The sequence below is a fragment of the Rhyacophila brunnea genome, unplaced genomic scaffold (genome assembly GCF_057557595.1).
Source record: "Rhyacophila brunnea isolate RB1 unplaced genomic scaffold, BYU_Rbru_1.0 scaffold_9, whole genome shotgun sequence".
Taxonomy (NCBI): Eukaryota; Metazoa; Arthropoda; class Insecta; order Trichoptera; family Rhyacophilidae; genus Rhyacophila; species Rhyacophila brunnea.
This window is the reverse complement of record NW_028233361.1, coordinates 22,701,457-22,718,010: the sequence shown is the minus strand read 5'-3', so window position 1 is coordinate 22,718,010 and position 16,554 is coordinate 22,701,457. Positions and strand designations below refer to the sequence as shown.

The window sequence follows — 16,554 nt, the reverse complement described above, 5'->3', positions numbered from 1 at the left end:
TAAAGATATTTAACCGCTTCTAAATGTACCCAAATTTAATTTATAATTCCAAAACGGCGGAGAAAAAATCAATGCTCTACAGATATTAACTAGGTAATTTAATTGATTTTAAGTTTGGACATGTATTTTAAGGTGCAAGACATTAATTCTTTAAGAATATTGAATTTTATATACCTACATACCATCTAATTTAATTGATTTCCAGTGTACCAGATTATAAAAAAAACTTGGTTTTTCATCGGTTTTTGTCTAATCCAGAGATTGAAAATCCGCAATCACTAGGTTGAAATTCTCCCCCGATTTGCAATCCCTGGTGAGTGAGTAGCTAGTAAAAATAAATTACGTGTATATGAAAATAAAATAAGTTTTTTGACTTTGTTTTGTTAATGTATTAATTAGGTACCTACTAGTAATTATTAGAAACTTATTTACTCTTTGCCATTAATCTCGTACTATTTGCAGAATTTCCCTTGTCTAATATTGCTTACTTTCATAATAAAAACCATTATTAACTGTTTCTTTTGGCTTTGTGATTTCTTTGTGTATTTACGTATGAAGTATACGCCAACAAAACAAAGCACGGCAATACATAATCAATTTGCACAACAATTATTATTATTATTATATATTCTATGCAACCTGAGATCTGGAAAGAACCTTTTTTAAGACAATCTTAATAAATTTAGTGTTCTGGCAATACCATAAAATAATAAATTTAGATTGATTTTTGTCGAAAATATTTTTAGCTGTATCTTTGTGTATAAATAATGTTATTAGTAAATTTTAAGTTATTAATAAATTTATTAGTGATTTATTGTATCGATCGACGTTAAACCTTTACATAAGTAATATATAAATAGTATTTGTGTTCAACTTTTTGGTATGAACTTGTGATATAAAAATATTATAATAATAGATTTAAAATTACAATTTATAATACTTAACAAAACATGTCTAAAAAATAAGAAAAATAGGCGGAGCATAATTAATATTTTTCAAGACAGTATCCCAATTATACATAGTAAATTTTGTAAAAAAAATAGGTACATCATAATCAAAGTTTTATCCTGTTATTAAAAAAATATTGCGATTTTTATAATATTATAAAAAGTAAAAATCCATTTTAAATGAGATATTTATTTATTGTAAAAAAACACAAAGCTATAGAAAAACTACTACATAAAAATGGAAGTGTAATCATTTATTGACAATGATTAGTTTTAGCATATACTTACATATTTAAAATAATAATATGGGGTATGAATAATTATAAGTAGTTAATTTAGTTTAGTACCTAGTAATATGTCATAGAATCAAAACGATAAACTAAAAATACTTTTCTAATCATACTAAACCGATAATGGTTTTTTTATAGAAAAAGAAATATGTTAAAAGAAACAACCTCTTAATAAGTGAATGAAAAAAGATAGCCAACAGTATTCGCCATGTTATGAACAAGGTATTTATTTGACACCCAACCTCTTTTGCTGCAAGATACGGATGTCATCCACAATCGTGTCCAAGAGATCACTGTCAGTTCCGTCCAGATACGTGATGCCTGGCAAATTTTTCAACTCCTCGTTGTGCCTGATAGACTCCGGCCAGACGCAGAGATCAAAGTATCCAGGAACTTCAGGCCTTTCCCAGACCCTCAACATCCTTCGACTCCAGCAGACTTCTCTAGTGAGCATTATTTGATACTTTAAATCACAAATATCAAATATAGGCATGTCATTTAATACGATAAACCCTTCAATGACCAATATTTTCATATCTTCCTCGGATGCTATTCCGCCATTTTCTTGAGATTTCTTGAGAATCTTCTTTGAAGTTATGACTTCTAATACCTCATTTAGTAACCTCTCCATATCTAAGGATTCAATTGTATCGTGATTGAAATGATTTAACTCTGGTATCCTAATATGCTTGGGACTGTCGATCGGATGGAAATACATGTCCTGCTTGAATATAATCACTTGGGGGTATTTTTCCTTCAACTGTTGGGAGAGAGTTGTTTTTCCCCCACATGTAACGCCTGATATCCCGATAATAATCCAGTCGCCTGTGTCGATAACAGCGGAAGAGCTTCTGTAAAAAAGAGAAAATAAGAATATTTTAATTCACCAGTAGGTAGTGTGGGATACCGTCTGGAAATACGTGTTTAGTTTCAGGGATGATTTTCTTTGACGCAGATGATGCATTGGATTTTTCAAACAATTTAAAAGCGTCCCCGAAACAGTTAAAACCAATCCACCAATATATTAAAAAAATATACTCTAAACAATTACAAGATAAAAAGAACTTTTTATATAAGTACAACGTTTTTAAATTTTCTGTTGAATTATTATGCTCAATATGCTCAAACTTGTACTTGATATGAAGTAAATAAAAAACAAACAAACAAACAAATATGGAATCCTGAAATGTCATTTTGATTTCCATAGTAACGCACGTATAAATTAATAATTTAGTTGCAGGACCACCCAGTTAGCAACCAATAATAGTGGATTGGATTACGGATTTCTTCCGAAATAACTTTTCATACAAAACGGAATTAACTGAAAATGAATTAGATTCTACTTAAAGATGGCTAAAAGAATGCATTGGCATCGTGTTCTGATATACCTACTCTAAAAGTTTCAAATGTCTAGCTAGTCGGGAAGTTAGTTAAAAATCGATTGCAAGATTTATACCGGACAAACAACCACCGGAATACGAGCTAATAAAAACGTTGTAAAATACAAGAAGCCTATTGCTCACACATTGAATATAAAAGATTATCCAAAGCATAAAAAAATCCTGCAACTTATGTCAAAGGAGGCTATAAAATAGCCACTCAAACTGATACGTACCTACTATTACACACAAAATAAACCACTAATATCATTATGTATCATCACTGTTATCTTTAATAATTATTATTTTTAGTTACAGGATATGATTCTAGGAAAGAGATGATGAGATTGATAGTTTACTATAGTCCGACAAGATAAAAGTGAAAATTTAGATGTTCGGTTATGGTCGGCTATTTTCGCCCAATACACGAGCGCCTAAGAAGAAAACAGTCCATATAACACGTAGAAAATCGTTGTTACTTTCAACATAAGTAGATAATATTCGATAAATAACAATAGAAAAATAAATTAAAATAATTTCACCTGATATTTAGGTTAATATTAATACTGGGTAATTATTGAATTTGGAAGGAAATTAATCATTAAATCCACATTAACTGATTATATTGCTGCAGGTATGTATTAATTAAATAATTAGGGGAACACAAAGTATGACTTAATAACTAGAAGTGAACAGTATACATATTAAATATATCGATCACCCATTTACATTTTTTTTTATAATTTTAAAATAATGTCTATTAATTGGTATTTTTAGTAAAGTTGTTATAAAACGCATACTGTGAACATCTTTTTCTATAAATATATATAACTACCTATCATTGTAATTGTACTGGCTATACATCAGCTGGGGCACGGTCTAAAACTCTAAAATGATCGTGACTACGCAACGCGAAGATTGTGCAAACGACGCCTGCAGATCAAAACATAATTTGTCATAAAAAAATTACATGCGTCCATTTAATATTCTGTTTATTATTCTATTAGTAACAATAATATTACATTCATTGACATGTTTTATTTTTCAAGTAAATGGATAACGTTTTTTAGTCATCTTTACACGATTTAAGAATTAATACCCCCGTTGCCATTACGAAACAAATTGACGTGTTCACAGCTCGATTTTCGCTCTCCGATTGCCCGTCGCACCTATAGTTGAAAATTATTTGCCGTTTCACTTATGCACGCTCTTAAATATTCGGTCACATTAAAAACAATAATTTGTCGTACCTACCTACTTGTCTTTGAAAAGGTTTTTTGTAAAACCCCGATCGAGATAGGGTATTCATTGTAAACTGTAAATATGCTATTGTATCGTGTAAAACAGACGTTTCACACATAGACGCAGCGTTTACACACCTACTATATGCGCACAAAAGTACGTGTGCTTCAGCGCAGGTCCGTTTCTAAGTTGCTTAGCAATAGTTGGAGTTTATGGATTATAATATCTTATTGTTTGATAATATCTTATTCATTTTATTTAGACAATAATTTTTGAGGCGGAAGTGTGGCTTGTGAAGCAAAATTTAATTATTTATAAATATTGTGGCTTAATGGTTTTATTTATACAACAACTGAACCTGTAGGGCCCAGGTAAAGGCAACAGTTTTAATTTCGCGACCCAAAGAAAATCTTCCAAAATCAAATTTCACCGCTTTTTTCAGCTGCCTTTCAAAAAAAAAACCGTCCAAGCTGTTATTTCAGAACTTCTGGTTGGATGCTTTGATTCCAAATGACAAATTAATTTTACAGGCTTTAATGAATCATTCACCAAAACTTCACCATAAATTACACATTTGGGTCTTTGAATTTCATCGATTGTAACCATGCGCGGCTCCCCCCTTAGGTCAATTAGTCAATGACCTCCCAAAATAAATACCTTACAATCGACAGAATAATATTAATAATATCTACAATGTCATATATTATAATAATAATCGGTGGATTTGAAATTATAAGGCGTACGCTTGTTTTTGTTTTGTATTCTCGATAGGCGAGAATTCCCCGCCAATTGCCGGACAATTCAATTCTTGACCCAAAATTAATATTTTTATAAAATTTTCTCTCTCATTTCTCATACATTAGACAGAGAAAGATAAATTCAATATTCGACGCTTTGAGTTCCAAAGATCCGTGCATTACAGGCCTCTCGCCCATTGTCCGAGTGTGAAACAAAACATATTTTCAGCTAATTTTGCGAAACAGAATGATAAAGTCGACTGAATTATGGAGTCCCATGCTTCTGCCACGCCGAAAATTATTGTATACTGTATTTTGTTCTGACAGTTGACAAGTTTCGACGAATGACTTTTGGTTGTTTTAAACGTATTTAAATAGTTTTTGGTGTAGTTATTATACGAATTTACACACAAAGTTTGGTTTTTAGTGATTTATTACATTTTCGTGAAGTTTTGTGGAATTTACGACGGTTTATTTGTTTGAACTGACACAAAATGTCTAATTCAGTGGATTATATTTTAAACGAAATAAAGAATGGGACATTTAACTATGATAAACGTCTACAAGCGAAGATATTAGGCAGGTACATGCCGGATATGAAAATAATTCAAACAACAAAAGAGAAAAGCAAAGATGTTAACAGATATTTCAACAAGAAAAGCTATCATTTTTGTGAATGGATATGTGGTTGCAATGAAAGGAATTTATTTTTTTGTTTTCATTGTTTAATTTTTGATTGCAAAAATGAAAAGCAATGGACAGAATTTGGTGTTGGTGATCTAAAACATCTTAAAGAAAAAATAAAAAAGCATAGCAAGTCAACAGCACACATAAATAATTCTATGAGTTTTGTTTTATTAGGAACAACAGACATCCGAATTCAGTTAGATAGTGCATACCGCAGATCGATTGCTGATCACAATGAAACTGTCGATAAAAATCGTTTAATTTTAACAAAAATTTTAAAGTGTATTCAATTTTGCGGATCGTTTGAGCTGGCCTTACGAGGCCATGATGAGTCTAAAGAGTCTGATAATCCTGGTATATTTCGTGGATTAATAAATTTCATGCAGGAAATAGATATTGTTATGAAGGACCATTTAGAAAGGTCAACTTCATTCAAAGGAATTTCGAAGACTATCCAAAACGAATTGCTAGATTCAATATTAAAAGTCACTCAAGAAGAAATTAGATGTGACATAAAAAAATCTAATTACGTAGCTATTCAAGTTGACGAAACGACAGACAGCTCTACAAAAACGCAAATGGTTTTCGTTGTTAGATATTTAAAAGACAATATAGTATGTGAAAGATTTTGGAAGTTTGTAAATCCAGAGGTGTGCACGGCAACAGGATTAACAGAAGAAATTTTAAAAGAGCTGAGAATCTTGGAAATTCATCCTCGACAGCTAATAGCGCAAAGCTACGACGGAGCGGCAATAATGAGTGGAAAAACTGGAGGAGTTCAGACGAGAGTCCGCGAAACTTTTCTACTAGCACAGTACATCCACTGTTATCCTCACCAATTTAATTTAGTTATGCAAAAAGCATCCACCATAACCACTGGTCTAAAAGTTTTTTTTGCCACCGTCCAATCATTTTCTGTCTTTTTTTCGAGATCACCAAAAAGAACGAAAATATTAGATGAATTCGTCAAAGTGCGTCTACCGAAAGCAGCTCCAACTAGATGGTGCTTCAATGCTAAATGTGTGGAGACAGTTTTTTTGTACCGAGAAGACATTTTACAGTGCTTAAATTCAATACTAGACAGAGAAAATGACACCAATACCCTAAGTCAAGCCCAAAACTTAATAAATAATTTGGAAAAAAACACTTTTATTTATTGGTTGACTTTTTTTCACAAAATAATGCCTCATTGTCAAATTTTATTTAAACAAATGCAAAAAAGAAACTTAGACGCTATTAAGATAAAAACATACATTGATAATTTTTAAAAATATATTTCCGAAATCAGAAATGAAGCTAGCACTAATCCGAATTCCAGCTGTGCAACGGGTGACCATAAAAAGAGACGGATAGATGACAATAGCAACGCAGTAGCAATTGAAGTCTGTGATACAATTATAGTGGAAATAGAAGCACGATTCACATCCAACGATCATCTCATTATATCCGATTTGTTCAATAAAGAAAATTAGGCTGATTTTAAAAATAATTTTCCCACAAGTCAAGTAAATTTGGTAAAACAGTTAGAAGAAATAAACATAACCAAGTTAAAAAATGAATTATTGGTGTTTTATCAACGAGATGATTTGCATGGCGCTAATAGTGCAGTTTCTCTTCTACATTTTTACTCAGCAATAATTTCAATGAAACATTTTCCGAGTCGATCAAAGTTCTCCAATTTATTTGCGTCATACCAATGACAACAGTTGAAAGTGAAAGATGTTTTTCCACTCTCAAAAGAATAAAAACCTTTCTACGCAATACGATGGGCCAAGATAGACTGACCGCTCTTGCAATGCTCAGTATTGAAAAAAAATATGTGGGAAAAATAGACAATTTTTATAATCGTGTGATTGATGATTTTTCAAAAAGTAAAGAAAGAAAAGTGGACTTAATTTACAAAAAATTATAACGCGTTGTGTGAAATTTCGGTTAACGATGGGTTGGCGTTATGAAAAATGGACATTTTTTGAAGGGTAAGTAGGTACCCACCTATAACAATTTCTAGCACTTATTATATAATGTATAAAAAGTCAATTTGCAATACGTCTTTTAAGTATACAACGAAAAGGCAAATTGAAACAATATATTCAAAATTGACCTACCAGTTTTTCGGGCCTAAGGCCGCCAATGATTGTAACACAATAAGCCCCGGTTTGAATATAATTCGAATCATATTTTCGTACCTAATTTACATTTTAGATACATTTATAATTATTTTAGTCTTATTGGCAACTCTATTTAACACACGACTTTATTCTTCCATGTTTGACAATCTTCGTTTAAGCTCGGAGTAGAGATTCTTAGAAGACGAAATGATATAATAATGTTTACTCATTGTTTTGTGGGCTGTGTAAGTATTAAAAAATATTTTTGAAACAGTTAGAAATATTATAAAATTTATAACGCACAGAACAAACCACTGAATTTCCGAATTAAAATTAAAACACAATCTTTTTAAAGGATTTCACAACCGAAAATCACTGTAAATATCACGTTATAAAATATACATATTAACTCGAATAATTTGTAATTTACAACTACTATATACAATGAACAATAATTAAAAATATTTTAATGAAAATTATATCACTAAATATTAACAAACTATGTAATTGCCTTTGCAATCTCGTGTTATGATATATCAAAAATATTTAGTTCCGATAACAAACCGTCTGGCGCAAAATTTAAACGAATACTGGCAAAAGTTGCTTTCTTTAGTTTTAAGTAGGTACTAATTAAAAAAAAAAGTGGTGCAGACTATGGTAAACATTCGTTCTTTGAAAAACATGAGTCACGCTTCGTAACAATTTTTGGGATATTGTACGAATTTCATGTCAAATATTATATTGATTGTAATTTGGAACCAATTTATTTGCTGTACCTACTTATGTATGATTTAATAAAAAAAAAGTTCAACCATTTTTTTTCTACATTTGTACATTTTAATTAGGCGACTCGCGGACCACCGGTTACGAAACAGTGTTGTAGCCGAAATGTCATCACGACCAACTAGGGAACTAAAAATCTCTTCCGCTCTTTCACGTATGTACCTACACCTCCCCCTCGTTTTCATTTCTTGATGCTACATCTGACAAATCGTACAGGATTAATTTTGCAATCTTTAATAAATTAAATTAAATGCAATACTTTAAATGGATATTGTCACTAGTTGACAGATCAGTCAATCTTATTTTACCGCGTCTTCCATTGATTGGATTGAATGGTAACTGAAACTCACCGATATAATAATATTTTTTTTTTCGACCATGTCCGATCCTAATAGGATCATATGGGCCTCCACAGAGTAGAGGTTTATATTGACAGATTTTTGTTTTTTACGAGAAATGGATGTCAGCCACTTGCTCAACCTATTAGGTCCATACCCTGACTCACACAAAAATTGAAAAACAATATGTGTACTTGCCAGACCCAGGATTCGAACCTGAGACCCACGGCGTGATAGTCCAACGCTTAGCCGCGCGGCCAGCGTGGGTGTAAATACAACAAAATAAACACCGTGGGTGTATAATAATATACTTACTTAATAATATTTATAAAGAAGTGGTGAGTAAATTATCGTTTAAATATTTATTTTAAGTTGTCTAGTACCTATCGTAGCATATCAGTTAACAGTTTCTAGCTGCGCATTACTACAATCAGTCTTATATGATGATAGAATCGCTATTTATTTTATTGTAGAGGACAGCCTTTCATTTTTTCACGCTTGTCATTTATTTCAATTTGGAATGCCTACATACTAGTATTTTGTCGGAAATACAATTTTTGTGTTCTTTATTTATTTAATCTATGATAACACCAAGTACATGCATCTGACTTTGAAAGAAAAATATAATTACGATTGGCAACTCAGAAGACCTAAAGTCCTAAAACAATCATTCACCCTTTACTAACAATGAATTTAAAATGGCTAAAAAGTCTTTATTTTCCTAATATTATAAAACGACGCGGATTATAGATATGACCAGGGCTGCACCATGACTACTCGGTAGGGGCCCCGGGGTGAGAAAATAAAAGAACCTGCCCTAGCGCGAATGAATTTGTAGGGTCGAAAATCTTGACAATAGATCGACACTTTTAATGAAATACGCTATTATTGGATGAAAAGTTATGAAAACAAATTAAGTAGATAAGGAGTAGGTCAAAAGAACTTTTACTCACCACCTTCTATATATATTACGTCACATATTTGACACCCCCTCCCTTTAAATGTTGAAAAATGATTTTTTTTTATATTTATCCTTAATCCCCTTAATTTTTTGTTTACTTTGTGACGTTACTTTTTCTCTGGTTATAGACATATTATGTTAATTAAAATACCTATCGCCATTTCATCTTAGTGTAGGTGCATATAATATTATTGTTTAATTTAATCATTGACAATGACAAGTCATGAACCATGCGGTTCCCGCTATGAAGTTAGCGGACATAATCTTAATATTTGTAAAATTGTTTTATCGTTGCAATTATTACTGACCTGTGTTATTTCAAAAAACATACATTTAACGGAAGCACTAATATCTCTTCCAGGAATGACAAAATATGTACATTGAAAAATAACATTTATTTGACAATACACATAGTAAATAGTAATTATAATAATTTTAAACCTTTGGTAATATCTTTGGGCACATTTTTCGAATCAGAATGTTATATTTTGACACTTTAGTTATATAAGTTTCATAATAATAAGAAAGCGGTCTTACAAAAAACAATATGTAGTAAATAATTGATAACAATATGTCGAACATTTCCCTGACTACATTTTGAAAAGTCAGCAACAATTTTATTGCAATAATTACAAAGTTTTATTAATAATCTAGGTTGGTAGACAATTATCCTGCCCGTGTTCGGATCAGATCTATTTTTAGACAGATATTTACCTATAAAATAATATTTATCATGATAATATTATGCTCTCGAGTGCCACCATTGCGTGGACGTGGACGATAATAAACAGTACCAATCAAAGAACGGTGTGACAAGGAGGGACCATGCCTTGTCTATCGCTGGATTTCCCAAAGGATCGACGGGATTCCCCACGTCCTAATACCAAAATAAGAATTACCAACCCATCTAGCTTAACAAACCTATTCCAGGCAGTGATAATAATAAATTAATAGCTCCGGAGAAAAAAGTACCTACCTGCAAGTAGGTATACTATAATATTAATTTAAATATGATGGTACTTACGATGTTAAGTTTTCCATTTGATTTCACTTTTATATAGGAATTGATAATAGGAAAATAATATATCCTCAATATTATGTACTTTTTCACGATAGTATGTTTTAATTATAACAAACTGCAGACAAGGAGGAATGAACTAATTCACGTGATTGCGATTGGATTTCTGCAGGGGAATTATTGAGGAAAGGAATAAGGAATATACAAATCAGTGTTGCCATCTTTTCAAAGTGGAATTATAGTACAGCCTCCAAAATTATAGTATTTGTTGAGAAAATATAGTACGCGTTGTTATCTGTTGTAAATGTATACGTTTTTTGTTTCTCAAAAAAAACGGAGAATTTGAGAAACTCCGAGACCCCTTTTTATTTAGGTACTTACCTCTTCCGACCAAAAATGCTTATCGAAGAATTCAAGAAATTTCATTTTAAACCAAAGTCAAGAGATTTTTTTATGTTTTTCGAGCATTTTTTTCCTAAGTTCTCCAAATCTTCTTATATTGCGAAATTATAGTACTTTGCACCAATTTATCGAACGAAAATATCGAAATTTTAGTACTTTTTACATATTTTTTCCGATATTCAAAATTATTTTTAAAAAAAGCAAATAAAGTAAAAGTATTTTGGGCGTACTATACATGTTTTATATCGTACATAGTACGCGGGCCAAAATTATAGCACAAAAATACTATACCTAATTATAGTACGGTTGGCAACACTGATACGAATAATATTTATTTTCGAAACTCCAACCAACCAAAGGCAATCCAGTGTTGCCATCTTTCTTCACACACATAATAATAGTTAATATAGTACATTTTATGCAAATTGTGTAAAAAATATAGTACCTACATCTGAAAAATACGCAAAGGTATGTTTTTATGTGGGTATTGAATCATATTACTAATGTGCAATTTTACTTAAAGAATATTGGACAACATTATAAAATATGTAATTATGTGATGCAAATTTTGATTATTCTGTGTCGATATTCGAAAACTTCATAACTCAAGTGGATTTATTGAAAAATACATATAATCGCTAAAAATACACTGAATACCCTAAATTTTAAATGGAACACCATTTGAAAAACGTTTCTGTCGAGCGTCACACTGCTTTTAACCCTAGCAATAGGTAGGGGGGCCCGACAAAGATCCTGGCCTGGGGGCCCGCTTCAGGATGTGGGAGCCATGCAATAACTATAAAACATACGGCTAACAACAGTGAACAAAGTTAATCTTCAAAATTAGTAGGGATGCATTCAGTATTTTGATATTATTATTGGAGAATAATTTATTGCAACTTTCAACAAATTAATTATATCGTCACCCCTGTTTCTAACTTGTCGTACATAAGTGAAAAATATTTTTTAACCCTTATAATGCTACGCAACGATATATCGTTGTTTTTGATAATGGCCACAACGATCGTCGTTTTGCATTTGATGCCTGAAATGTTAAGTTAATTTTGGAACATACTACTGCTTCAGCGGTATGAAACATTTTTGATATATTTAGTTTTATTGTTGTGTAATATAACTTGATTTATATATGTTTTGTGACTGGGTGTTAGAACTTATAACTATTGTATTTTTTTTTTCATCGCATCAGCATTTTTATAATAAAAGCATTAATTTCAAATACAAATTTCAGTTTACAATATAAACAAATTTCGTTTTTTATTTGTTTACAGTCAAATTCTGGGTGGAATGACAATTTTTTATTTAATATTATACATTTGAAACAGTGGGAAAAGTATTTTAGAACAGTGTTTCCCTAAAAATACTAAAGATTATACTAACTTAATTAATACTAACTTACTTATTTCTAATTTACTAAAGTAAAATACACGGATCGTGACTCCCTGAAGGGACCGTAGATTTTCTATTAAATTAAAGTGGATTTATACTATATAAAAACAATTTCATTGATAAAAAAATAATGAAATAAAAATCATTTGCAATATTTTAAATGTTCTTAATAAATATATTTTCTCAATAAGATGTTATGGGGAGTACGTGTCGTTAGCTAACGCAATCAAATGGAATTAAAATAATATTTTGAAGTAACCGATTGTTTCCAATAGCTGTTGAAAATAAAAACTCGATAGTTCATTTCGCTCGCACATGTGGTCGTCAGTATGATAGAGCGAGAAAGAGAATTTCAATTAATTTTAAAGGCAGACGAAGCGGGGGATATCTAATAGCCTCATTATCTATTCAAAACGATAAACTAATTACAAAACGTGTTTTCAAAATATTCCGATTTCGCAGAAACAATTAGAGTGGTAAGGTGTCTAAAAATAATACAATACTTTAATTTATCGACAATTGAGCCGTTGCCCGGAATAACGTTGTATCCAACAATATTCTTGTTTTGAGAAAAATGGAAAAAAATAAACCAGTTATGTTTTGTTACATTTTATATTTTAAATACAATAAACATACAATTATTAAGAGTTTTAAATGTAAAGTGGCGAAGAAAGGCAATTAAATTTGGATTTATTACAAAAAAATATAGTAAATTAGTGGAAAAATGTTGTATATGAAAATTTCACATACAACATTATTCCACAAAATGTATTTTATTCATTCTGCTTCACTGAATAGTGCCTTAAAAAAGGCAGCATGCTCATCTAACATGAATTCACACATGTCATTGAGGTCTTTGAGCTTAGAATTATCTTCGTCTGCTTTCTGAACATAGCGTCCGACATTCGACTCTCAATACATGAGACGAGATGATGACTTTGTCCATTGTGATTCAGTAACCTGAATGCTAATTGAATATTTGTCTTGATATTAAAATCGAGAACACATCCCGGATTAAATTTTTTTGGCACAAACGCGACCTTGCAAAATAGAACTAGGAACGATTAAAAAAAATTGAAACAGTATTAGATTAAGTTAAAATATATAGAGCACTATAATGCCAGCATTATTATCAAACAACATTTCCAATAACAATATGGATAAATCAATTGAATACAATCAATTAATATATAATCATATTAATAATATGTCGAACGTAATAATTTTTTTCATGAGATCAACAGAACTGTCAAATGGTATACAACATTATTCCACAAAACTGTTTCGACGGGTAAATTGCAGGCTTAATAATATTTTTTCTGGATAAATACTCTTTTCCTACATCCTTCAGCTTCCTAGCTTTAATATTTGTCCAGTTTAAAACATTAGATGTCCGTTTTCTTCCTTTATTCAAGTGAATTATACCACGCTCCGTGATATTGACGGATGGCGACGCCATTTTGACAATAGCATATACTTACAACGTTCTTCCACAAACCAATAACTTTAAACTGCTGCCACAAGCCTAAATATTTTTTCTTTGCCATACTACCTACCTTAAACGATGCATAAAAACATACCCAACATTATTCCATCAATAACTCAACATTGACATTTTTGTTGGATACAACATTATTCCGGGCAACGGCTCAATTATTGGTATCAATCTTCGACCGGATTTTGCACAACATCGTAGCAGCCAAAGGGTTAATTTCCGCCAGTTATCACAAATCTATGTAGTGTTTTGTTGGTCTCTTTTCGGTAAGCTTCGGGGATACAGTATTTTATTTAATCTACAGGGTACCTACACAGAAATTATTTTTTTTAATAAAAGAATATTTTTTTTCGGAAATTATTATATACCTACACCTAATAGGTACATTTATTAAGTATGCGGACCAAAAATATAGTACAAAATATATAGCCATAGTACAGTTGGAAACACTGAACCTTGCCAATTCAGTGTTGCCAACGGTACTATAATTATAGTTTTTATGCTATGATTTTGTCCTGCGTACTATGTATGATAATATTAAAAAGGTATAGTACGCCTAAATATGTAATATAATTTTGAATATCGTAAAAAGGATATTTTTCGTACTTAATTTAGTATTTAATTACTATTACATTAAAAACACGCCAAGAGTTAGTAGGTACCACAATTTCGATATCCCATTATCATAATTTGGTGCGAAGTATTATAATTTCGTGATATAGAGAAAGCAGCCGAGAAACAATAAATTGTCAATTTCTCAAATTCGCCTGTAATCATATTTTGGCCATATTATAAACAATTTCTCAAATTACCCGTTATTTTTGTGAGAAACAAAAAACAAACTCAACCGAAGACAACGCGTACTATAACTTATACTGAAATATTATTCTTGGACCGCGTACTACTCGTATAATTTGGTGACAAAAAGGTGGCAGCACTGGCTGCCATTAAATTTATAATTAATGGACATAATGACAGGCACAGTCGTTCAGCCTGAACTGGACTATGATGTCTGATGTCTTATGATTTGTCTCCTATTTCATAATGTTCACGCACAAATTAATTTGTTACAGACAGAAATCGCTAGTCTTAAAATATTGACATGGTGACGTTAATATTATTTTGAAAACAATTTCATCATTGTTAAACTGGCCTCTAAATCATTCTAATCGTGTCCGGAAACTTGTAAGTAGGTATGCAGTTCGCCGTATCACACATCACCGTGAAATGTTGTGTTAATATATGGCCGTACATTAAAGACCGTCCAACCTCTTTGGGTCGTATAGTACAGTACTTCTCAAACGAGGGGGCTGTGGAGCTCCTGCCAGGAAGCCGCGAAATATTTCAGTATTTGAAAAAAATGATAAAGACGTGATCACTGGACGATACCTGATCTCGAAGATTTTTTTGATAAAGTAAATGAATTGAATCTTTCTCTTCAGGGAAAAGATATCAACATTTTAATTTTGAATACCAATTCAAGCTTTCCAAAAAAACTTTCTTCCTGGTCAAACGGTATTAAATAAGGATGCACAGACATGTTTTCATGCCTGTGTGAGTTTCTTACCACCAATGAAATATCACTCTCGACTTCAATTAAAAGTGTTATACCTAGATCACATTGCCGAATTCCAACGATTTTTCAACAATTATTGATATTTCCCAAACTTAGGAAATGTAAACTAAAAGTACCTATAATAAAATTGGACAAGAACCAAAGATTTGACAAGAACACAATTTGCTAAATCCTTAAAATATGATCATATTACGTGGGCAGCTCAAGAAGAATTGATTGATATTAGATCAGATAATTCCCTTGAAGTCGAATTTAATGAAAGAAGTCTTGCAGCATTTTGGATAAGGCGACAGCAAGAATATTCGTCAATCGTAAAAGAAGCATTGTTGAGGGGGGGAGGCATGCCAGCAGAGGCACCTAGCGGAAAAATACAAAGCTTGCAATTTGAGAGATTTTTTTGATAATTTACAATTTCAACTGTATTAATTAATAAATATGTATCTGAAGACATTAAAAGGATTTTTTAATTTGGATCTGGAGCAATGGGATTTTATCCGGAGCAGGAGCGGAGCCGGAGCACCGAAAATTTGTAGTGCTCCACTGCTCCTGAGTGATGTTTTTTTATTATTAAATTTTCGGCCTAAAATCCAATGAAAATACTTATTATTATAATTATATTTTAACACTTTGCAGCACTGGAATTTTGATGTTAACGCGCGTGTTTGAACATGTACCGTTTAAAAAAAAAAATTCGGTTAGGTTAGGTCTTGTCAAATTTGGGATCACAGAGATTATTAATATAATTTTTATCGTAAATATTTCACTATACTAATGTCGATATAAATTATACTGATGGTTTTATAAATGCGTTTAAAAATTAATAAATGTAAAAAATCTTAACACCACTGCACATTTATGTACTGAAATATGACTATATTCTAAAACATTAGAGCGAGAGGTTTAAAAGAATACTATTTTATGTAATAAAAATACTTTATGCAGTCATCAAATGTTTAAAATAAATATAAAGGATAATAAGGCTTCAAAATTATATAAATGGATTATCTACAACGTTTAAGGAATGTCCAGGATCATGCTTTGAAAATAGAACAAAAGCTCCATTTTGACCTACGCTGAGCATGTCCCCCCTTAATAAATCAATATATTAAAAAATATTTTCTTTTCTCATAAATTGCATGGGTGTTCAGCGATCAAGGGCGCATCACCACTGATAGATACTATCC

At 31.3% G+C, this 16,554-nt stretch overlaps 1 protein-coding gene across 1 annotated transcript; it reads right to left on the bottom strand.

Moving 5' to 3' along the window:
* Positions 1-1,131: 1,131 nt before the first annotated feature.
* On the bottom strand, positions 1,132-2,083 carry LOC147063403 (nicotinamide riboside kinase 1-like). The gene has a single exon (XM_085959659.1). It carries the CDS (start codon positions 1,953-1,955, stop codon positions 1,464-1,466), a length of 492 nt encoding a protein of 163 aa, XP_085815785.1. The 5' UTR covers positions 1,956-2,083; the 3' UTR covers positions 1,132-1,463.
* Between the last annotated feature and the right edge of the window lie 14,471 nt (positions 2,084-16,554).

Bases quoted from the DNA above. Each gene is read 5' to 3' on its own strand.
- LOC147063403 (XM_085959659.1), bottom strand. From the start codon at position 1,955: ATGTATTTCCATCCGATCGACAGTCCCAAGCATATTAGGATACCAGAG.